The 24,573-nt window shown below is 44.2% G+C and overlaps 1 protein-coding gene across 12 annotated transcripts in view; it reads right to left on the bottom strand.

Moving 5' to 3' along the window:
- LOC308410241 (adhesion G protein-coupled receptor L3) overlaps window positions 1-24,573 on the bottom strand; it is a 267,657-nt gene that overhangs the window by 40,242 nt on the left and 202,842 nt on the right. For all 12 annotated transcript variants that reach the window (XM_080903456.1, XM_080903455.1, XM_080903451.1 and 9 more), the window contains 3 exons: window positions 22,475-22,680; window positions 19,272-19,448; window positions 2,915-3,124 (listed from right to left, as the gene is read on the bottom strand). In XM_080903456.1, the coding sequence (XP_080759582.1) occupies window positions 2,915-3,124; window positions 19,272-19,448; window positions 22,475-22,680 (593 nt within the window). The remainder of the gene's footprint in view (window positions 1-2,914; window positions 3,125-19,271; window positions 19,449-22,474; window positions 22,681-24,573) is intronic.

Below are 24,573 nucleotides of genomic sequence, written 5' to 3'. Positions count from 1 at the left end.
AGGCCAAGCGGAATGCGGCTCGGGCAGTGGCTGAAGCAAAAACTCGGGTGTGGGAGGAGTTCGGAGAGGCCATGGAAAAAGACTTTCGGACTGCCTCGAAGAGATTCTGGCAAACCGTCAGACGTCTCAGGAGGGGAAAGCGGTGCTCTACCTGCACTGTGTATAGTGCTGGCGGAGCGCTGCTGACGTCGACTGAGAAAATTGTCAGGCGGTGGAAGGAATACTTCAAGGACCTCCTTAATCCCACTGACACGTCTTCCGAGGAGGAAGCAGAGTCTGGGGATGAGGGGAATGACCCGCCAATTTCCGGGGGCGAGGTCACTGAGTCAGTTAAACAACTCCTTGGTGGCAGAGCCCCTGGTGTTGATGAGGTCCGCCCCGAGTTCCTGAAGGCTCTGGACGTTGTAGGGCTGTCCTGGTTGACACGCCTCTGCAATGTTGCGTGGAGATCAGGGGCAGTACCTGTGGACTGGCAGACCGGGGTGGTGGTCCCCATCTTTAAGAAAGGGGACCGGAGGGTGTGTTCCAACTACAGGGGGATCACACTCCTCAGCCTCCCTGGGAAAGTCTATGCCAGGGTGCTGGAAAGGAGAGTTCGTCCGTTAGTGGAACCTCGGATACAGGAGGAACAATGCGGTTTTCGTCCTGGTCGCGGAACACTGGACCAGCTCTTTATCCTCTCCAGGATACTTGAGGGTGCATGGGAGTTTGCCCAACCAGTCTACATGTGTTTTGTGGACTTGGAGAAGGCATTCGACCGTGTCCCTCGGGGTGTCCTGTGGGAGGTGTTGCGGGAATATGGGGTGTCTGGCCCATTGCTACGGGCCATTCGATCCCTATACAACCGTTGCAAGAGCTTGGTTCGCATTGCCGGCAATAAGTCGGACTCGTTCCCGGTGGGTGATGGGCTTCGCCAGGGCTGCCCTTTGTCTCCGGTTCTGTTCATAATTTTTATGGACAGGATTTCTAGGCGCAGCCAAGTGGCGGAGGGCTTTCGCTTTGGTGGCCTCAGAATCTCATCTCTGATTTTTGCAGATGATGTGGTTCTGTTGGCTTCATCGGGTGAAGGCCTCCAGCTCGCACTGGAACGGTTCGCAGCCGAGTGTGAAGCAGCGGGAATGAGGATCAGCACCTCCAAATCTGAGGTCATGGTTCTCAGCCGGAAAAGGGTGGAGTGCCCACTCCGGGTCGGGGATGAGTTCCTGCCCCAAGTGGAGGAGTTCAAGTATCTCGGGGTCTTGTTCGCGAGTGATGGGAGAAGGGAGCCGGAGATCGACAGACGGATTGGGGCTGCAGCTGCAGTAATGCGGACGTTGCACCGGTCCGTCGTGGTGAAGAGGGAGCTGAGTGTAAAAGCGAAGCTCTCAATTTACCGGTCGATCTACGTCCCTACCCTCACCTATGGCCACGAGCTGTGGGTAGTGACCGAAAGAACGAGATCGCGGATACAAGCGGCAGAAATGAGCTTCCTCCGAAGGGTGGCTGGCCTCTCCCTTAGAGATAGGGTGAGAAGTTCGGCCATCCGGGAGGGGCTCAGAGTAGAGCAGCTGCTGCTCCACATCGAAAGGAGCCAGCTGAGGTGGTTCGGGCATCTGACAAGGATGCCCCCTGGGCGCCTCCTGGGTGAGGTGTTCCAGGCATGTCCCACCGGGAGGAGGCCCCGGGGCAGACCCAGGACACGCTGGAGAGATTATATCTCTCAGCTGGCCTGGGAACGCCTTGGTATTCCCCCGGACAAGCTGGAGGAGGTGGCTGGGGAGAGGGAGGTCTGGGCCTCTTTGCTTAGGCTGCTGCCCCCGCGACCCGACCCCGGACAAAGCGGATGACGATGGATGGATGGATGGACCTCAGTGCTTCAGTGATAATGTGAAGTATCAGTCGTAAGAGTTCATGTCCGCAGAAACACACTGGCTTTGAGCCACCCTTCATTTCTTTATATTTTACAAGGAAAATGGGAAATGGCTGAAGTGACTTACTGAAACATACATGGAAATAGAATATACAAGGCAAAAGCAGAGTCTATAACTCTATAAAGCCTGAAAGTCAATATCTGGTATGGCTCACCTTTATTCTTCAACAGAGAAGGAAAACTATTAGTCAGTTAGGTCAAAGCTCTTCTGTTGTCTGTCCAAATGATCCCACACTGCTTCAATAATGTTGAGGTCCAAGCTATGGGGAGGCCAATCCATGACTGATAGATATATCAGTCATAGTTCCAGAGATAGTTCCAGTTTCTATCCAGGTATGCTTTTCCTGCATTGGCTGTGTTTTTAGGATCAGTTCCAGATGATCCCAAAATTTTGGGATGCTTTCCAGATAGCATTTTAAGTTGCAGATGGATTTCTACATTCATAATTCTATTAGTTTTTTTAGAAGATGCCTAACAACACCGACGGAAATCATAACAGAGCCTACATCTTGTTTCACACATGCCTATCTATGATACAAAACCGCTCCTGAAATCCTCAGGAGGGTCGGATGCATCTCTCAGGCCCTCTTCATCAACTGTTCATCAACTTTTTTTAGGCCTGCCTTCTTATTTTGGCCTTATCAAGTGGTGGAAAAACTTTTAAATACCCTCAGAAAGTCAGGCGAAATATTGTTCAGAAATGAGGGGTGGCTCAAGACCTTTGCAGAGTACTGTTGCTACCTGTGCTTGGCTATTAATAAAGCTTGTCGCTTACAGTGTGAACACTGGAAATTTGAACAGAATGATAATTATGTACAAGATGAATAAAATCCTCCCACCATCACACCGAATTCAACATCATTGCGCACTTATTACACAAAACATAACTATCGATTATTAACATTTTGAAACATCTTATATTGATCATTGATGTGTCCTAGCTTGATCTGCATTCTAACTGCGAGCACACAACAAAGAAATAAAGCAACGTTGTGATAATCTTACCGGCTGGTCACCCCGATTTATCCCCACCAGAAAGAGGGACTCGGCAATGAACAGACTGATGCACAGGTTTTTATGGATGGTGTTGCGATCGCTCTGGAGGCCATGGAAGAAGCAGAAGGTGAAAAGGCTGATGAGCAGGCAGACCAGCGACAGGAGGATGCCAACCCAAGTAATGACGTCTAGAAGCATTTCGTGAACAGGGTTGGTGTTCTGCAACAAAAGTGATGAGAGAAACCGATAAAACCAAGGCCAGTCCACTGTTGGTCATGTCATCAAAGAAAAAAAACAACACAAAACAAAGAAATTTTGAGTTATTTTTCATCTTCTCAAGAAGCATTTTGATGTTTGCCAAGACTGCTTCTTTTATATCGATATAGATTTTACTGGTAAAGGCAAGACAAAAAAAATCTGTGGTGAAAACAACAACAATAACCGTGAATACCAGCGACAATCCTGAAGCTTTTATTTTCATTATTGTTTCGTGGGGTAAAGTGCATTCACTCCACCAGCCAATAAACCACTACCCACAAGCCACAGGTGGCAGAAATGAATCATGAATTAGTCAGTGTGAATCAATTTAAAATGCCCCCCCGTTGTTTCATTTTGGTCGGGCAACAAAGTGAGCCGCGCAAAGGGCCACAGGTGTCGTAGACCAGCACAACAGGAATTCAATCAAACCACTACATGGTCAATGACTTTCACTGTTGCTTTTAGATAATTTTCCCTTTTCACAAAGTAATTTGCCACCACAGCCAGTTTTGGGCACTAAAAAGCCGTTTGCTGACAGTAAATTCAGGCTTTAGCGGTAGAGATAAGAATCAACAGTTATTCTCCTGTAGTCACGAAAGGGAATTTACATCAGCCCATAAAAGGCAAGTGCACATAAGGGATGATTGGACAGGAGTAGGAAAAGGCAAAGTCGACTAAAACAGCAGAATCTGCAGGATGGTTGAGTTATTTGATCTCAGTTAGAACGAACCAAAAACCCAAACAAACCGGTGATGCCTCAAACACTTCTCAATAACGTCCCAACCGTTACACTTATTTAATTTATTTCCACATAGAGTCGGCTGTAACACCTGACACACTGAAACATTTAGCTGAAAGTTAGCTAAACGTAATGGACAAATGGCTAAAACAGCTAATGGTAGAGGAACATTATCTTCTTTCATTCCAAACTCTGTTCACTGGCATTTCATTTCAATTATAACCATCTACTAAGAGTGAAAGCTAAATAATGTACCATTCAAAATTCCATTAAACAGACTCAATTGAAACATAATGGTCAGTGCTAATAAAAGCATGCTAACAAGGCCGATGGGCCTTGGAGCAATGTTGTGAGCCGTGGCTCCGAAGATACAGCATCTAACAAAGCCCGCATGAGTGATTTCCAGTGCAATCCCATCTGGAATCAGGAGAAGGAAAATGCCATTATTCTGATAACTCCGCTACCAGCGAGGAGAAGCAGACTTTCCAAAAACAGACACCATCTATATGTAAAGCGTGTGGTTCAGAGAGCAACATCTTGATTTAATAACTAAACATAATTACTGCATCAAAACATAACGATCAGCTACTGTGGCTTCTATATTTCCCGAAGGGATTGTCCTCTTTCTCGGGACTGCCGGGCATTGATTCAAAAATAAATAGAGGAGGGGGGAGGGGATAAAGTGCAAGTTTGAAAGGTGGGCTGTTAATTTAAAAGAAATCTGCCAACCTCACAGCCGGCTGTCGCTCCTGACGGGGGTCAAAAAAATGTCTGGGTGGAACTTTTGAGTCTTGACTTAAAGATTACGTCTGAATGCTAATGAAGATCAAACAGGCATTATTTTAAATGTCACTTACATTTAAGTGCAGACGGTAAATTTGCATTGATGGGCTGTTAACAAGACCACAGCTAAAAACTAAGCCAACTGTGCAAGCACTGACATTGTATATAACCACCTAGCTGTCTGTTATCAAAGGCTGTGCATGCATACATTGGCCTGCAGCAACTAAACATACGACTTTGAGCTACAGCGCAGCAAGTAAATATTTGCATACACTGAGCAATCACCCTACAAGAGGCATATGCCTAATACGTCACTCAGATGAGTCTCAAAATCAAACTTTTCGAGCACGGTCAGCAGAAGAGTTCGAGCCAGGATGGGGGTGACAGACCAACTTCTGAGTCAGGTAAGGCTGAGGAAGCTTAGGTGATGCAGAATCACAAAGAAGCCTTGTTTAGTAGCAGCTCAGCTAATACTAGCAGAGAGGGGAACAGATGCTGATCATTAACAGGCTCTGGTACAATAACAGCCGCAGTGCTCCTTGAGTCTGGGGAGAGCGCTCTTTTGATTTTCCTGCCTGATGAGCCGTTGTGTATATGTTGGAGGGGTGGATTGGGGGAGGAGTGGGGCTGGCAAGATGTTGTATACAGGAGATGTGTATGTGTGAAACTAAGGCTGATTTCCTTATACTTTAGAAGGACGCTTATGCAGAAGGTGTCAACAGATGCCGATGTTTGCGCTTGCATGCTCTGCGGTGTGCGGTGCGTTAGTCTTGTTTTCAGCCCGACGTGCGACAGAGCCGTCGATGCAGTGGGTGGTACCGGCCATGGTGCATTGCGAGAGGACCCCGAGGTCTCCCGGGCTAGCTGGCTGTGCAGCGACTGCAGCCTCTATCCATCACAATCTCACCTTCAATTGAAGAGGGGCCCGGTCAGAGAGAAAGAAACAGCAAAGGAAGAAGAAGAGAGAAAAAGAGACAAAGCTATAGAAACCGAGAGTAGGAGCAGGGAATGTATCTACACCTGGGTGATGGATTTACTGCGGGATGATTTCTTTGTTCTGGGAGGTGGATGATGACTGAGACGTCGCCAAACACAAAGTCTCTGCTGAAAAGTTCCTTTTACTGCAGGTGGAGGGGGGGTCTGCCCAGGCAGGGTGGCAAATGATGTGATCTACAGTGCCTCTGCGCCTAGCCTTACAACAACAAGCCGGCTTGATGGGACTCCATGTAAGGGTCTCTAAAGTGGGCAGATGTAATTTACTCTGAAATTTACTCACTGCGGCGCAAGGGCGGCCCGGTCGGACGGCGTCCGTGTTACTTAGCAGGGCGACGCACATTTGTGCACATTCGATTTGTCCTCCAATGTTTTTCTGCCCCACATTTTTCTTTTATTTCTTAAACACACACGCTTTTTTCATTCCAGACAGACGCCCGGGTGCGCACAACACAAAATAAGGTTTGTGGGAGCTCTAGCAGTGTTACACGAAAGGGCACACACAACAATGCATCGGTAATAATGGCCGAGCCGTCTTAACTTGACGTCACATCACATGCGCTTTATTATGATGACATAATTAAGCGCCGAGTCCCTCACATTTTTTACCCTCTGTGTTTTTATACACCGCTTTGTATTTAATCATTAGTTATTCTTCTCTGACTCTTTTCCACAGTGTGTCATGAGTCCTGTCTCCCTCCCCTCACCCCTAAACTAGTCGTGGCAGATAGCTGCCCCTCCCTGAGCTGGTTTTTCTGGAGGTTTCTACCTGTTAAAATTGAGTTCTTCCTTCCCACTGTTGCCAAGTGCTTGCTCAAAGGGTTTGCTTCATTTTTAGTTTTCTCTCTGTGTTATTGCAGGCGCTTTACCTCACAATATAAAGTGCCCGGAAGGGACTGTGGTTGTGATTTTACGCTATATAAATAAAACTGAATTGAATCCTGTGTCAGAAGCCGGAAACCAGCCTCTGAAATGATGTGGAGGAGGTAAGGAGCAGTGACAAGAGCAGAGTGTCAATCCTTCATACCTCAAATAACCGCTCTTACTGTGGGGCCACGAAGCCAATCCAATTAAAATGCATAAATCTCCCCATATGCCTCCAGAGCTGGGCTCTGACTCATGAAACGCAGTCAGGCAGGGCAGACAGTTGCGCTATGGGGTAGTGGCCCCACTGCGGGGAGTCATGTGACAAGTTCACCTACGGTACGACCAAGGATTTATGATCTGCACGGGGATGAGAAACAGTTGCGGAGAGGGCACATGAATCAGGGCTCTCGGCAAATTCGTCACATTTAAAAGGGCCGGGAGAGAGAGAGAGAGAGAGGGGGAGAGAGATTCCGGCTCGCGTAGCGGGAGTTGACATTCAGCACATGCACCGAATGTCACACTGTGTTCTAGGCTACAATAACTATGATATAACGTCCAAGCGTGACTTTGAGTTGCTATGGAAGTTAACATGGTTTCTCTTCTCTCCATCTGCGCCTTAAACATATAAATAGATTTATTTTGAACCACTGCTCTCTTGTACAGTGCTGTACCATACTTCCTTTGTTGCTCCATAAAATACACGGCGAACCTTGGCTGCATCATCATAGTTGCTGTCTGATGGTGTAAGCATGGAGATGTTCTATAATGACAGTGATGAATGTTGCCTAAATATCACCCTCTCCATCATCCAGTGGGATGTGTCACTGATTTATACTTACTGGTCTGTTGGGAATAGTGACACTTACTACTATCTCAATGGCTCACACGGGCTTATCTTAGCACATACATTTACTACGCAAATAATGGCCTACAGGTGTATATTCTTTGAGCTGGGGTGTTTAAGCCTATATTAAAAAACTTCTGACTTTGCATTTACCAGAGGTGGGACCAAGTCATTGTTTTGCAAGTCTCAAGTAAGTCTCAAGTCTTTATCCTCAAGTCTCAAGTCAAGTCTCAAGTAATGTCAGGCAAGTCAGAGTCGAGTCTCAAGTCACTGGTGTAAAAGTCCGAGTCAAGTCACAAGTCTGAAACTTTGAATTTCAAGTCCTTTCGAGTCTTTAAAAAAAAACAACGAAAAAATAATGTTGCAGTTATGCTAAATGTAAATATTAGACCATGTAATTTTAAAATCTGTGTTTTTCTCAACACATGACAAAATAGTGAACTTAGAAAATATACACAAATTGTGAAATTGCACCTCTTTAAAATGCAGCTCAATTAAACCTAGCTCCAAGAATAATTTTCACCGACAGTTCTGAGATAAGCTGCATGTTATTCTTGGATGCGGTTGTAGGACCGGCTTTAATATCGCATGACAAAAATATCATACATATTAAAAAAAACTGCATCACCAACGTAGCCTGGACAACATTTGCTAGTTAGATGAAGTCAGCTATCTCATCTTAGCATATTTATAATCATATTTATAATCATACGGTTCTTGGAGTGAGTGCACACACTCATGAAGTTTAGTAACTTCCGGTCACTGCAACAAGCCCAGGTACAGTTTACCGACAGATGGGTGCAGGACCTTGAAACGCACCGTGTCGAACGAAAGACCATCGTACGTATCATAAGTTTACCAGTCTCACAAATCGTCGTCATAAATATACATTCCTTAACCGTTTATTAATAGGACCTTTGAGCTCAACGGTAATTAATTAGTAGTGGAAATAATTTCTGGTAGCATCACAGAAATGTAGCAGTGACAATAATACTGTATGCTGTAATCGTACTGGGCAATTAGTGATACAAAAAACCTGTTTTATCCTGTGAATAAAAGCATATGTTTTTGTCAATGTACCATAATAACAGAAGCGAAACGCAATATTGTGTCAGGACAATTTACTATTTATGCACAATAAATAAAGGAGCATAGCGCCACAATTTCTGTTCAGCGCCAGACTTGCTTGTAACCTATATCACCAATTATGTTAACTACAACAGCAGACTGACCTTCGTGTAAATGCTTGGAGCAGACTAACCTGTGAGCTGGAGTGTTCTGGGACGTTATATTTGGTCTTTGAATGGTTGCAATCCAGACCATCCGTCGCGTCTTTGTTACTTTGGAAACATGGCTCGAACAATTTCTCTTCAACGACGTAATCCGATAACAACCGATCTCTTTACCCGTCGGCTTCCCGTGGCTGTCATGCGACCGGCTATTGCAGTTAATAATACAACAGCTTCTTGCCATTTTTGTGTTTCTTTTTATCGCTGTGTGACTGATTTTAATTGAAAGCCTGCGTGCGCTAGTACCGCTTGCCACGAGTTCCCAGAATCCTTTGCGGTTCTACCCGTGAATGACGTCACATTTTCAATCTCTATATAATATGCATGTTAAATTTTATATTTGGGGTAAAATATCAAGTCTTTTCAAGTAAACCGGTTCAAGTCCAATTCAAGTCCCAAGTCATTGGTGTAAAAGTCCAAGTCAAGTCACAAGTCTTACAACATTTTTTCAAGTCAAGTCTAAAGTCATAAAATTAATGACTCGAGTCTGACTCGAGTCCAAGTCATGTGACTCGAGTCCACACCTCTGGCATTTACCACTAGCAAGCAGATGGTTACATATTAGCATAGAGAGTATGGGGGATGAGCGTTAAATTTACCCTTAAGCAGAAGTTAATGTGATTGTTCCTGATTGACGGAGACAAATGCAGTCATATGGCAGGAAAAACACTGAACACGGACCAAACTTCAGTCGAGAGAACACCTGAGACCAGGGGTGTCAAACTCCAGGTCTCGGGGGCCGGTGTCCTGCAGGTTTTAGATCTCACCCTGGGTCAACACACCTGAATCAAATGATTAGTTCATTACCAGGCCTCCGGAGAACTTCAAGACATGTTGAGGGGGCAGTTTAGCTATTTAAATCAGCTGTGTTGGATCGAGGACGTATCTAAAACCTGCCTGGAGTTCGACACCGCCGGTCTCGGGTGTTCTGTAGACTGAAGTTTGGTCGACGTTTAGGGTTTTTCCTGCCATATGACTGCATTTGTCTCTGGCCATCAGGAACTTCTGAGACGATCCATCCAGACAGTCTCAGATAGTCTCCATCCAGAACGCCTGAGACGATCCATCCAGAGCACAAGGTTAGTCATTAATCTGCTGCTGCATGGTTTAGATAACTCACGATTGAAATCTTAATTAGCCTCAGAGTGACTCTTTTCTTAAGCATTTAAATATTTGGTGTCTGGTAAACTTTGAGCCCATTGGTTGCAGTTACGTCATAAGGTTTTAAAAACTGAGCTTAAAGATGTGTAGCACATGGACAGGGCTAATAAAAAGTCAGTTTTCAGGGGCTTGTTTATACTAACTAAAATAAGATACAGAGCATTACAACACATTAAAGAGCTAACAGCCTTGATGAACGCAGCAGGAGCTTGGAGTCAGAAGCAGGTTGATACATCATCGCTTAGCAATCATATGTTGATTCTTCAATAGTGAGACCAACTGACCTACTAGATTGGTTTATACAACAACAAAGCAACATGTAACCGAAAACCAACTGGAGCCGCCAGTGCTAACAAGTACTATGGCGGTCAGATGATTCATTTGAAATTTTAACGGGGTGTCCAAGCTCAGCGCTGCTATGAGAAGCAGCTAAACCCTGTCTTCTTTATGAAGTTGAGTAGAATGAATTTATTAATTGCGGTGAATGTCTTGAGGCTCAGTGAGGGTTGCATCTCAAGGTTAGAGTTATCCTTGCGAAGTCTCATCAAAGTAAACTCATTTGCGTCAATTCCTCCAAAAGCTTTTCTGCAATCGTTCTGAAAAGATACAAGCGACGCGTAATCTCTCACACGCAGACGCCGTCTGTGAGAACGCTTTTAATTTGTTTATGTGGCCAACGGCGTTTCTCTGCTCGGATTGCAGAATCAGTCAAAGGAATCAGCTCTGTGGCCAGATAGACCCAAATTAGCAAACTTAAGTGGTAGCGCATACAGCACTGACAGCGCTCGATGCCCTTGTGATAATCTTAGTCGCAGCTACCCGTTTCTCCCATTTCTGACATATACGCTGCGTGTTAACTCCTTAAATCAAGGAGGCCTTAATTTAGTTCATTGAGGAGAGCTCATTTGGAAGAACTGAACATGATTTATTAAGACAGAGAAATTAATTAATCTATTTGGCGATTAGAGTCCGATGACCCATCGTGGCAGAACAGAAACCCAACGGTGACTGGAATTAGGGCACTTAGATTGGTCTAGACGCTGGTGGTGGTGAAGATGGAGATGGAAGTTTGGATGAGTGACATTGGTTAAATGGAGATTGAGAGGAGGTGGGTTGCAGGAAGAAAATATGAAAGGGAGAATGATGGAAGAGCATTGAGATTTAAAGTAAGCAAAGTGGAAGCTGATTGGCTCAAAGAAGGTGGACAAGAAGGTGATTGGACTAAAGCAATAATGACAGCACTGAGTTTGACAGTGTGGCAAGGAAGAAGTGATGTGAAGAATTGACTGGCAGAAGATGACTGACTACAAGCTTCATTTGTGCGCAACTTCATAAAATTATCAGTTATTATCATGTAATTGTCTCTTAAAGGGGAGCTCATCTGTGTTTTCCCATTCCCCTTGTAGCCTGTAACAACAGTGGATGCTCTTACTGACAAGACAGAGGAGACGTGTGAAGCTAAGGCTGATTTCCTTATACTTTAGAAGGACGCTTATGCAGAAGGTGTCAACAGATGCCGATGTTTGCGCTTGCATCCTCTGCGGTGTGCGGTGCGTGACACATTAGTCTTGTTTTCAGCCCGACGTGCGACAGAGCCGTCGATGCAGTGGGTGGTACCGGCCATGGTGCATTGCGAGAGGACCCCGAGGTCTCCCGGGCTAGCTGGCTGTGCAGCGACTGCAGCCTCTATCCATCACAATCTCACCTTCAATTGAAGAGGGGCCCGGTCAGAGAGAAAGAAACAGCAAAGGAAGAAGAAGAGAGAAAAAGAGACAAAGCTATAGAAACCGAGAGTAGGAGCAGGGAATGTATCTACACCTGGGTGATGGATTTACTGCGGGATGATTTCTTTGTTCTGGGAGGTGGATGATGACTGAGACGTCGCCAAACACAAAGTCTCTGCTGAAAAGTTCCTTTTACTGCAGGTGGAGGGGGGGGTCTGCCCAGGCAGGGTGGCAAATGATGTGATCTACAGTGCCTCTGCGCCTAGCCTTACAACAACAAGCCGGCTTGATGGGACTCCATGTAAGGGTCTCTAAAGTGGGCAGACGTAATTTACTCTGAAATTTACTCACTGCGGCGCAAGGGCGGCCCGGTCGGACGGCGTCCGTGTTACTTAGCAGGGCGACGCACATTTGTGCACATTCGATTTGTCCTCCAATGTTTTTCTGCCCCACATTTTTCTTTTATGTCTTAAACACACACGCTTTTTTCATTCCAGACAGATGCCCGGGGAGACCGGCGTCTACACACGGAGCAACTAGCAACAACCAGAGACCATGTGACTGACATTCTGCTACGACGGGCCAAATAAAGGCTGGAGAAATGAGCGAAAATAAAACAACTGACAATGAAAGTGATACTGCTGACTGACATAGGGCAGGCTGGTAAATATATTAAGGGGTCAACTGGAGCCTTAGTGTGTGTGGTAGCATTGGGTGGTCATCTACAAAGTGATACCCAGTGAACAAATCGCTTACAGTGGACTATGGAAATAAGCATTATTGGGCCCCTTTTGGGAACATTTGACCAGAAGCACTAGAAACAGTTGGGCCTCTGCGTGCTGGCTTGCTCATTTTCTTCAGTGATTCAGAATGCACAATATCTGAATTAGTCTAAGGAACTAATTGACTTCAAAAATAATGAATCCCAATGAGAGACAGTCTGGAATAAAATGCTGAGAGTGTCTACTAACCACGCATACTGTTCAGTAGATTCCAGTGGTGGATACAAATTTACGTTGACCACACTCATCATGGTCAAGTTGAGCGTGATTACAATGTGTCACTCTTACACCGAAAAGTAAAAGAGTGCACATGTATCGCTTTTGTAACAAATGCTTGGCCTAAAAGGAGTGACACCAAAGACTGTATCACGTGTCGGGTAAAATTACATACAAATTGTATTATGATTGCTATTTTGAAACAATGTATCACTTGAGGAATAGCCCTACATTAAAATAAAATGAAGTCAGCGTGTTAATTTTTTTTTAACCAGATTTGAGTTTTACGGGAAAAAACATAAAAACAAAACAAAGAAAGCCCACATTGAAATTCTGCTGGGCACATCCGAAAGCATGCAGCAACTTCAAACCGCTGTCAAGGACAAAAAATGACAGCATTCATAATGTCAGACGGGCAAGCAGAAACATTTCGCCTCTTCTAATTTGACGCGTGCAGATTTTGAATGCAATCATAACTTGGGGTTATAAATGTAACGCCGATACCGATGACAGTTTATTAAGGCCCAACGTGTGGGTCTGTGGATGTAAGGCTCATTATTTCTGGCTAGTGTGCATGCATGGAGGGGGGGTGTTAATGATGATGGCGATACTGCAGTGAGTCTCCGTCCTCAAAAGGAAGAATTGTAATTACAACTTGCCGATCTCCCTCTCTTTTTTCCCTCCTTTTGCTTTGGCGATGCTACTGAGAAATAAACAAGGCAAAAACAATCTGTGGCTCTGAGGGTAATGAGTAATAACAATGCAAAGATGAGCAGTGGTATGTCCTGTTGCCATGGATACAAAAACAGATAGTCTCTTCAGTTTATGAAATTTCTTTCTCTGCCTCTTTCTTGCACACATCCAGTCGCGCGTGCACACACTGCCTATTTTTTCCCCCCCCCTCCATTCAGATCCAGCACGGTGACAGTTTGTCAAATAAAAAGCCTCCGTGGCTTCAATTCAGAGCCACCTTGGAACAAGCCGCCTTTTATAACGTACAAGTAGAAAAGATAAAGAATAGGGCAGGGTGGAAAAAAACACTATCACTCAAAGCCGGGGTGTAACTACTGTCCACTTTCCGCGGCTGAACGCAGTGCCACAAGCAAGCCAAGCTTTCCAAAATGTTAGTGATTGCCTTGACTGAAAGAGCTCCTTTTACTGCATCCCTTTCTTCTCTTTTTTTCTGCTGCTTTGCTTTCATTGCGTGAAGGCTCCCATTCTTCGTGGCTCCCTCACTATTCCAGACTCACCCTGCAGGGAGCTTAGTGGGTCCAAAAGTCATGCTGCTGAGTGACAAACAGTGGCTCTCTCTAGCTAGAAGTAAACCACACCATACAAGACTGTGTGGGTTATGTGTGTAGTGAGAAGGAAAAAAAAAACAAAACATGGTGACTTAGCCACTTTCTCTTATTAAAAAAATCACCCTTAGAAGCAGAACACCAAACAAAGACAGCATTTTATGACACGTGAGAGCCAAAAGATAGGACATGATGGTATTACATGATACTCCAACGTGCAGTGTGAACCCTTCTCCTTCAAAAACAATCACTGACGACTATTCTCCACCAATATGGTGCAGATGCCATTGGGTGTACGAGCCAGCGCCCTGGTTGTGCCAGCCGGTGTACTTCCTGGATTTTAGGTGTGCCTGCTTTCCATCAGCTTGAGGCCTGCTGTGAGATCCTCTTCCTGGGTGCCTGCGCTGCTCGGGATGTGCTGTCTCAATAGGAATTGCTGCTCTGTGTTCTAATATCTAAACTTTGTATCCAAACTTGTCATGTAACATATTTACAAACTGAACATGTTGTATTTTTGCCAAAAATTTGTCCTAACAAAAAAACAACAACAACAACAACAAAAAAAACACTGTGAAAAAAGTCGACATCAAGCCACGGCGAGCTGGTCGAGACATTTCTCCACAAGAAAAGGAAGAAACTGAGATTCTGGGTTCATCGAATTCTCTCAAGAAAGCAGCAGCAGGGAAAATTTCATGGTTTGATCCAGGAGTTGAAGCTGTATCACGATTTTACACTTCCAGTGTATGAAAGGCTTTACTTCTTAATGTTTCTGCCCGTTTCTTTAGTCGGCGTTTGTTTTATTTGTGGGTTCAAATTTGCTGCACAGGAAACTCGTATTTAATGGACTACTATTTTAATTTTAAAAAGTATTTGGATGTGTGGAAAGCCACCACCTCCAGCTTGCAGTTTTTTTTTTTTTTTTAGTTATGCTCTCTCCAAAAAGCTACCTAATTAAAATATAGGTTAATCTTTTAAAGAGGGTTGGTGAAGATCACGTGCAAAAAAACAATGATGTATCAGAAAAATACAAGATGACTCAACCTGTAGCTTGTGTCAAATATAATGACATGTCAGTTTCCTGCTTCCTGTTTCATCTACAGCAGCAGGAAACCTGCCAATACATTCCCAAAGCCTCAAAAAGAAAAAAGAGTGAAAGAGTGGTGCAGGCGGAGAGCCAATTCTACTTTTGTGCAGTCTGAGAAGCAGCCATCACTTTGATAGGATTGAGAATCAAATGTTACGTAGCAATACTTTGCAGAGGTTGGTGTCATTTTAGTGGGAATAAGAATCGTGGTGGACGCTGCACCTGCCAATTTTTGGAGAAGTTGTTGCAGTAGTGTCTACCATATCCATTTAGCAGTTCCAACTTTTGGCACAGCAATTTTGCGGTGCTCCTCAGATGCCAAAACCGCTATTTGGGAGGAGAACCTTGAAAATGCATGAAATTGGTACTAGATTGTGAAAAAGATGTACAAATGGCCCCTTACATCTTGTTGGAGTGGACGGGAAAAAGAAAACAACCTTTCCTTTGAGCACAAAGAGACAAAGAGAAAATAAAGAGGCCCCCAAAATATTCCAGAAGAGATATTATCTGCATTAAACATTATAATCACTGGTCTTTCTCTGCCTTTGCTGCGAATCTCTCTGTGAAACACACATCAGCAAACACAGATTTTTAAACGTAACATTTCTCTGAGCACAGGAAGCGTTTCTAGTGAATAGCCTTTGACTTCTTGATATGCGGGCGTGTCTTCAGAGAGGCATTGACACGGACGCCTCCCCCGGGTGACGAACGCTAAGAATTCTGAAGTATAATGAAGAGTCCTTGAAAATAAATTCAAAAGTTGAAGCTGAACCTGAAAGCGGAAACACATAATGATCCTAAGAACACAAGCACATTCACTGAGGAATAGTTGCAAAAAAGGAAGAAAGAGAGGGCTAAGGAAATGGCCTGCTCAGTAAAAAAATTTTTTATTTAAAGCCTGTGGTGAGATTTGAAACCGGCTGTACATGCAACATAACCCTCAGGCATCTTGTATCTGAAGGAATTGTGCTCGGAAAAGTGGTCAAACTTTTTTAGCGAGCTGTTGTCAGAACTGTTGAAAACCTCTACAAGAAGTTGCAGATGCCAGGGGGATTGGCATACTACAATTTGTTGACAGAAGAGTATTAACTTTATCGCTATTCTTATTTAATAAATCACATAAAATATATTTTTCTTGAGAATGTTTGAAGGTACAACATCCTTCCCTTCTTCTAGTTCATAAAGTCAATTTTATCATTTGCTTCTGTGACCATAATGGCCCACACCCACCAGAGGTTCAAAACCTGGGACACCACAATGGCTTTTAGAACTAAAGAAGCCTCTTGGTTGTGAAGCAAATATAAAATCAATTTTATTTATATGGCACCAACAGTCATCGTAGTTAGGGATGGGAATCGAAAACCAGTTCTTGTTGAGAACCTGTTCCCACTGTTTCAATTAATTGGAATTGTTTGCCATTTTTGCAAACGATCGATTTCAGTCGCCTCGAATGACGTCACCACGTTGCGGCGCGTCATTTACCTGGCAGGAAACATGGCGCCTAAGTGGCACAAACGCTCAAAAGTTTGGTTATACTTTTTCATTTCAGGGAGGAAACACTACGAATATGCAAAAGCATTTGCTCACAGAACACGCGATGACCTTAAATGAATGTCGTGTTTTTAATTCCGCTCCAGACTCGTGAATCTCAACCCAGCAGCAGCGGTAACGTTTGCACGTCCTCTTCCGTTAATGCGGCAGGTAAACTAACAGTGCATATTATGTTAGCGCGATCTGCCTTATTACAAAACCTGCCATTAGTGTGCATTTAGGTGACCATGATGAGAGAGACAGAGTCTGGCTCAGATGCTGGCAGCTCTCGCTGCAGTCTACCGGTAGCGTCTCCTTTCAGGCCAGGACGAATGTCACCGAGCAGTGACTAAGTTTGTGGTTTACACCCATTTGCCACAGCAGATGTGTTTAATTGTAGGCAGGGACATTACTGGATATTCTTCTGTAATTGTAATTATTGCTACTGAAGAATATTTATTTTATTATTTTACATTTACAATTTTTTTTCCTGGGGACCCTGTGACACCCCATTGAAGAGCTGTAGGCTGTGTATCTCTTAAGATCTCACTGTTGGGTTTGTAAGGCCATGTTACTCCTAAATTTCTATCTTGTTCAAAGAGAAGATATAAAACAAAGTTCTAAGCTAATCGGCCTGTGTGTTCTCCTTTTTTAAAAACAAGAATCGTTAAAGAATCGAATCGTTCAACAGAATCGAAAATGGAATCGGAATCGTGAAATTCCCATCCCTAATCGTAGTGCGCTTTATATTAAGGTAAAGACCCGACAATAATACAGAGAAAACCCCAACAACGACACCTATAAGCAAGCGCTTGACAACAGTAGGGATGAAAAACAGGAAGAAACCTCTGGCAAAACCAGGCTCAGGGACGGGCAGCCATCTGCTGTGACCAGTTGGGTGTGGGGCGATAACCAAGGGGTGGTTCGGGGTGACCTGATCCAACACTAACTATGAGCTTTATCAAACTGGAAAGTTTTAAGCCTAATCATAGAAGTAGAGATGGTGTCTGTCTACCGAATCCAAACTGGGAGCTGTTTCCACAGAAGCTGAAGCCTCTGCCTTCTTTTACATCTACTTTTAAATACTCTAGGAACCACAAGTAAGCCAGCAGTCTGAGAGGAAAGTGCTCTGTTGGGATAATATGATACTATGAAGTCTTTAAGATAAGATGGAGCCTGATTATTCAAGATGTTGTATGTGAGGGGAAGGAGCCAGTGAACAGAATATAATATGGGAGGAATATGCTCTGCAGCATTTTGGATCAACTGAAGTCTTTTCAGGGAGTTTGTAGAGCGATTTGATAATAATGAACTGCAACAGTCAAGTCTAAAAGTAATAAATGCACAAGCTAGTTTTTCAGCATCACGTTTCTAATTTTAGTGATATTGCAAACATGAATTAAGGAAGTCTTACATATTTGTTTAATATGCGCACTAAGGGACATGTCCTTGACAAAAATAACTCCAAGATTCCTCACAGGGGTACAAATGTCTTCATGAACCAATAAAAGAAGCCCAGTTGCTTTCAGCTCAAACACTTAGGACTACCAAGACCTGAATGACTGACATATCAAGAGAAATGTTTTTATTAGTCTTAATAACTTTAATTCTGTGGTATTGGTCAGCTATGTTCAATAATTCAGGTTATGCCACATTCCTCTACATTTAAGATTTAACATTTTTTTAACATTTCTTTTTAAATTATGTGCATAATGGTTTAGTTTTTTAAAACATAGATGTATGCTCTGTCACTACGATAAAAAAGCGAGATAGAATCAGACTCGGAAAGACGGGAAGGTGAAGGAAGGTCTAGTGGTTATATGGACAGGGGCCAGCTGGAATGGTGCAGACAGAGTGTATATTTCTTTTCTGCCACTGAATTATAAGAGACACTCTGAAGAGACAGATGCCATAACAGATACCAAAAACTACTCTGCTCTGTCAGCAGTCAGCTCCTAAACTTCCTGTGACAGAAATAATTAAGCTGTCTGTCAACATCAGAACTAAAACATGGCTTCCTTCGTGGCTGGACACGGAAAAAGACGTTTTTTTATTTGCCAGCTCCAACATGCACAGTATTAACGTCACCCAAAATCTCAACTCCACTATTCTTTTATACTTTTTTGTACAGCTTCCATTAACCCCTCTAAGTTTGTCCAACGCCAGGATAGCAGCCTCCAGTCTTTACGCTAGGCTAACTGCCTCCGGGAATACAATCGAAAGTGGAATTTTGAAGTGGAGAGAAGCTCTCATGTGAGGTTTTTTAAGAGAGAGACCGTACAAGGACAGGTGAAAACACACGTCTTTTAGCACTACATCGACCAAGGCCCATTCACAGAGCTTCAACAAAGGCTTGAAGGCCAAAAACAAATCATTATTTATGAAGGCAAAGCATAAAATGCATTTCTGAAAGCCGCTGCTCACAAAACCCAAAACAACACAACACAGTGGAGCCATCACATATTGGGTTACTTCACACAAATGGAGATTTAAGATGGCTGCAATCAATACGCACTGACACAGGGTCATTGTTTAAAAGCGTATGAATGCGGGTACTTTAAATGTTAGCAGACAAAAGCCTTGTGAAGGTCAGAAAACAGCTGGCAGTCGATTACCCGCTAAATTGAAAAGCAAAGCAAGTATAAAACATATAATAAACTCCAACGTAGATATCAACTTTATACGACGTGAACCAGCTTTTTATCGCCAGCAAACCACGTCGGAAGGAGTCGCTTGTGTAAACCACGACGGATCAATGTGTTTCTGAGGATTAAACAAGTTAAAAAAAACAGGCTCACCTTTACATCCACGTGAGCCATGAGGACAGCAAAGTTGGTCAGATGTGTACAGGAGCATGTGGTGTGTGTCCTGTTGGTGCCTAGCAAGCGGCAGTCCTGCGTCGACCAGTAACCAGTCATGGTTCGCTTGCTGTAGCTCCAGAACGAACAGTTGGGGTTGAAGTTCTCCTCAGATTGCTGTTCGGAGGGGGAAAGACAGCAAAGGGATTTGAAGTTAATCGCACATTTGCTTGGCTTATTTCTGCTTTACTTTTATTTTCAGAGCAAACATCCTCAAAAAAACAAAGGGTCCAATTTCTCCCCAATGCAATCCATATCCATTGTAAAGTGAATAGCAGGTGTTTTTGCTGTCATAAAGCATCAAGCGGCCCCCTTGCCTGTCATCCATTGTGCTTTTTTGACCTTTCTCTTTAACTTTCACTGCGTGACAGTGAGCTGCCCCACAGCTTAATGGGCACCACTGCTGTCTGTGCCGTGCTCCGGTCCTAATGACGGGTACGCCTCCCTGCCATCTTGCTCGCCATTTCATAAAAGTCACCCACAACACCGAGGCTGAGTAACAGACAAGCACAACAGAACGCAGCTGCGGATAAATAGACACATCAACAGCCTCTTCCTCTTGAGCCCAATTCTTTTGCAGCTACGAAAACAAAGAGCGAGCGTGCACACAGAGACGCACGATATCCTTTCCACAGCGACCCTCAGCTTCCAAGGTTAAACGCGTCTGCGTTCTTGCTGGAGATGCTGGGCGATGCTGCAGCTTTTCATAGTTTCACACGCTGCAGGGTGATTAGTCTAATAACGTTTATCCTCTGCGAATGTAAATTTGCCGCTGATTGAGTTTACCCTTCACACACCCAAACCCTGCGTTAAATATTACACGGAGAGGAGGTAGGATGACCCTCTGTCCCATTAATGGCTTTAATTGGTCCCATTAAGTGGCGAGGCAAGGAAGCGAAACCATAACTAGAGGACACATCATCATCTCAGAAGACCAGTCATCCAAAACCGCATGGTTTAGATGTTAATTTTCAAGGGCAAAGTTGAGCTAGATTCAACTTAGAAGAGCTATAAGACAAGTACCTTGGATTTAGTATGGAAGCCTAATATAGAAGTAATGTAATGCCTACACTATACAGTGGCTGGATTCGGTTTACATGAAGCTGCTATGTACCTCAAGTTGTTTCACACAGTGGATGGACTGTAGCTGTACTAAGGCCCATATAAATACACCAATACCTAATGCTGTGCTGGTTCCCATTTTACTCCCAGAACAGCCCTGACCAGTCGAGACATGGACTCCATGAGACCCCTGAAGCTTTGCTGTGGTATTTGGCACAAAGATGTTAACAACAAATCCTGCAAGGTGTGAAGTGGAACATCTGTGGATCCGACTCCTTCGTCCAGCACATCCCAAAGATGCTCGATTGGACCGAGATCTGCAGAATTTGGAGGCAAAATCAACACCTCAAACTCGTTGTTGTGCTCCTCAAATTATACCTGAACCATTTCTGCTTTCTGGCCACTATCAGGGAATACAGTTTTTATGAAAGGGTGCACATGATCCACAACAGTGCTTCTGTAGGTGGTGTCAAAGTAACATCTGCATTAACGGCACGACCCGAGGTTTGAAGCATCACATTGCATAATGCATCCTGGTGTCAGGTGTTCCCCAGGTAAGCAACGCACACGATTCAACATAGCAGGACACGTCCTTCCACTGCATCCAGTTCTTATGCTCACGTGACCATTGTTGATGGTTTTGGTGGTGAACAGAGGTCAGCACGGGCACCCTGACTCGTCTACAGCTATGCAGCCCCCTACACTTCCTTGGAGCCCTTTTTGATAGATAATCACCACTGCAGACTGGCGCCGGCCATCACAGTTTGGTCCTTGTCAAACTCCCTCAAATGTTTACAGTTGGCCATTTCTTCTGCTGCTAACAGATCAACACTGAGGACAAAATGTTCACTTGCTCACTAATATATCCCACCCAGAGCAAAAGCAATCCAAGAACAAACATATGGAGTTGTAAATAAGCAGAGTAGTACTCACATATCACAGTCTTTACAGTTTTATCACACCAGAATATAATAAGCAAATAGAGACCCGTTAAACGAAGAGCTCATTCAGCAGCACCTCTGTTTGGTTTACAAGAACAGGGAGCTCTCGATTTGATGCAACAGTCAATACTATATATAATAATGCAACCAATCAAATTTAATTAACGGAGGAAGACGAGATTATAATCACGACTATCATGCGATTAACTGTACAGCCCCTCATGAAGACGAGATTTGCTTTAAAAATAAATCTTTTTATTTTGGCGAAGGCACATTTACGTGAGGAAAAGACGAGGCGGCTCTCTTGGCACACTGCAGGACTACAAGCAGGAGAAGCTTTTCCAAAAGGGCACTTTTTATTGAAATGACTTGATCTGAGCTAGAAAAGGGTATAAAAAGCGCCAGTACCCTAACATTAGAGCAACAGTAAAATTAGTGAATCTACAGTCCAAATTACAAATTACACTTAAGGCAGGTGAGTCAGAGCAATAACTGCGCTGACATTTCCCCCCTGACATTTCCCCACCACTTAATTTTTGACTTCCATAAGCTATCGTCCCTTTCTCTTATTCCCTCCCTCCCTCTGCGCTCTGGGTCCTTTTCCTTTTTTTTCTGCTGTTGTAGCTTTCTTCCAGGTCCCTCCCACACGCGAGACCCGCCGCAATTCTGCTATGGTTGCTCAACATCTCCGGTAATAGCTGAAGGCTCTGTTTGCAGACAAAACAGGGATATTTTGAGGGTAGCAGAGTGTGGAGAAGATAATAGAGTCAATGACTAAGCAGCCTCCATCGAGGCCGAATATGACTGATATTTGTTCAGGAGATCAGGTTGCTGTTCAAACTAATAAACAACAAGGTGTTCTTGCCATCACCCTGTGAGCAACGTTGTTTTCCACAATTTAATTTTCCACACCTTTCCTTGAATAAAACTTGTTCACATTCGCTTAATTTTCCCGGGTTTGTGATGGGATTTGTACGTTTTGTTGCGCTTCGGTGATAGAGGAAATCGTGATGACAGGTGCTATCAAGAAAGTGAATGTGTGAGCGCATTTTTTGTACGTGAATGAAAAAAATCAGAGGCACTGACATCAAAGTGAAACCCATCTCTCAGATACACAAACATGCGGACACACAGAATTACCTGCAGATGTCTAATGGTGAAAATGACCGGGTCAGAGAGGTAGACTTTGTTAGAGTCCTTGTTGATGGCGGCTGTGATGACCGGCGAGTTGACAATCACAGAGTAGTTGGTGGCCAGGGCTTCGCTGCCCAGCTTCATGCTGGCGTTCTCAGTTGAAAGATAGACCCCGATGTGCTTGTACAGGACGAACGCTATTCGGATTTCACCTGCAAGAGGACAGTTATGAACAGTCTCGCACTGATTAAAGAACGCACTGGATGGGGTATCACTTCATTTTAAAATAGATCTTACACACACACACACACACACACACACACACACACACACACACACACACACACACACACACACACACACAGTAAGGCTGGGCACTGATAGGAGAGTCACTGGCCAGTCTTCCAAGCTAAACATGTTTTCAGACAGTAAACAGTTTCCTGCTCGCTTTCAGTGATGATTGAGTGCTTTGACTATTGGCTAAAACTTCCTCAACCAGTGGCTTTAAATCATGTCCCGTCCCCTTTAAAGATGTCCCGTGAAAAGACATTGAACTATAGTTTCTTTCTTTCTTTCTTCTTTTTTCCCTAGCTGGCGGTCAGGAGGACAGGTCGCCCGAAGCCAATACGTCGCAGTGGGTGCCGTAGGGTTTCCATCTTGGTCAACGATGCACTTCCAGGCCTTGTGATATCTGGCCTTGACCTTTGCTTGATCGAGGATGAGACGTCGTTGTTTAAGATCATCTTCAATTTGCTTGATCCAACTCTTCTTGGGCGCATGTCTCCAGTGGGGTGCTGCTACAGCAGAATGTGATATGGCAGGCGATGGTCACTCATGCGGCAGATGAAGTCGTCACTTCTAGATCAGCTCTTCCATCGAGGGCTGCTGGTGACACTGACTACATACCACGCTGTGGCTGAGACGGTCACCGAGCGACACTGAGAATCTGATGCAAACAGCACATTTGGAAGACCTCGAGCTTGTTGAGGTCGTGCTTGATTATAACCCAGGTCTCGGATCCATAGAGAAGAATGGGCAATACCAGTGTGCAGTACAGGCGGATTTAGTGATGAGGGTGACGTTTGTCTTCTTCCAGATGCACCATCGGAGGGAGGCGAAAGCCGCCGCTGCCGCCTGAACGATTCTTGAGTGTACTTCCGCCGTTGATGCCACTTTCTTTTCTTGCACCAGAGAGCCGAGGTATCTGAACTATAGTTTAAAATGGTTTATACTCAATGTTTTTTTGGATTGTGTCCACAAACCTAGGGTGCAGTACTACTTACATAATGTGAAAACAATGCACATGATAATCTGTCATGTTATTTATACCGCTCACACAGCACACTCAAATTAGAAAAATGCTAAAAGTGATAACGAATGGACCCACTCACTAAACAAAGCTTCTTAAATCTGAAGTCAGAGCAGCACATAGTACAGACAACAGACAGGGCTACAAATATGGCTGCACACGAGGCAGAAAAGCAGAAATCATTCAGAAATCATCAGACTTAAATAAAAAAAAAAACAGGACTCCTATTGGCACTGACAAAGGCAACCATTTTTCTTGTTAATCATTTCCTCCTTTTTCCTCTCCCCATTGCCTCCTGCTGTCTCACTTTTGTGCATTCAAAGTTCCCTCCCGCCGTGTCTGAGATCACTCACTCTGATGAAAAGAAAACAATTTGGGTGCTGTGGAACTGCATATCGGGGAAATATTCGCCACCCTGCTATAATGATCCGCCTGGGCACGGCTGGACATGGACTTAGTCATCCAGCACAGACACGGGGACGCAGCTAGAGTCGATTCTGATTTGCATGAGCTGATAATAAAAGTCTAAAAATGGGGCGACACTGCTCCCAAAGATATCTATGTATAGAGTCTAACTGCCTCATTTACAGTTTAGTGGCAGAGCTTGAATGTAACTAATTCAACAGCCAGGGTCTTATTCAGAGGCTGCAGAAAGATCTAAGCGCTTTATATGCAGACCAACAAAGGACTGGGGAAGCAAAGCGAAAGTTATTCACCAGCATCTGTGATAAAATTCCTCCAAAACCAGTGGAGGCCCATGCAATGACACAAGTGGAAGAAGCAAAAAAGAAAAGAC

This window comes from Rhamphochromis sp. 'chilingali', assembly GCF_963969265.1.
Source record: "Rhamphochromis sp. 'chilingali' genome assembly, chromosome: 1".
NCBI lineage: Eukaryota > Metazoa > Chordata > Actinopteri > Cichliformes > Cichlidae > Rhamphochromis > Rhamphochromis sp. 'chilingali'.
This window is presented reverse-complemented; position numbering and strand designations above follow the sequence as displayed.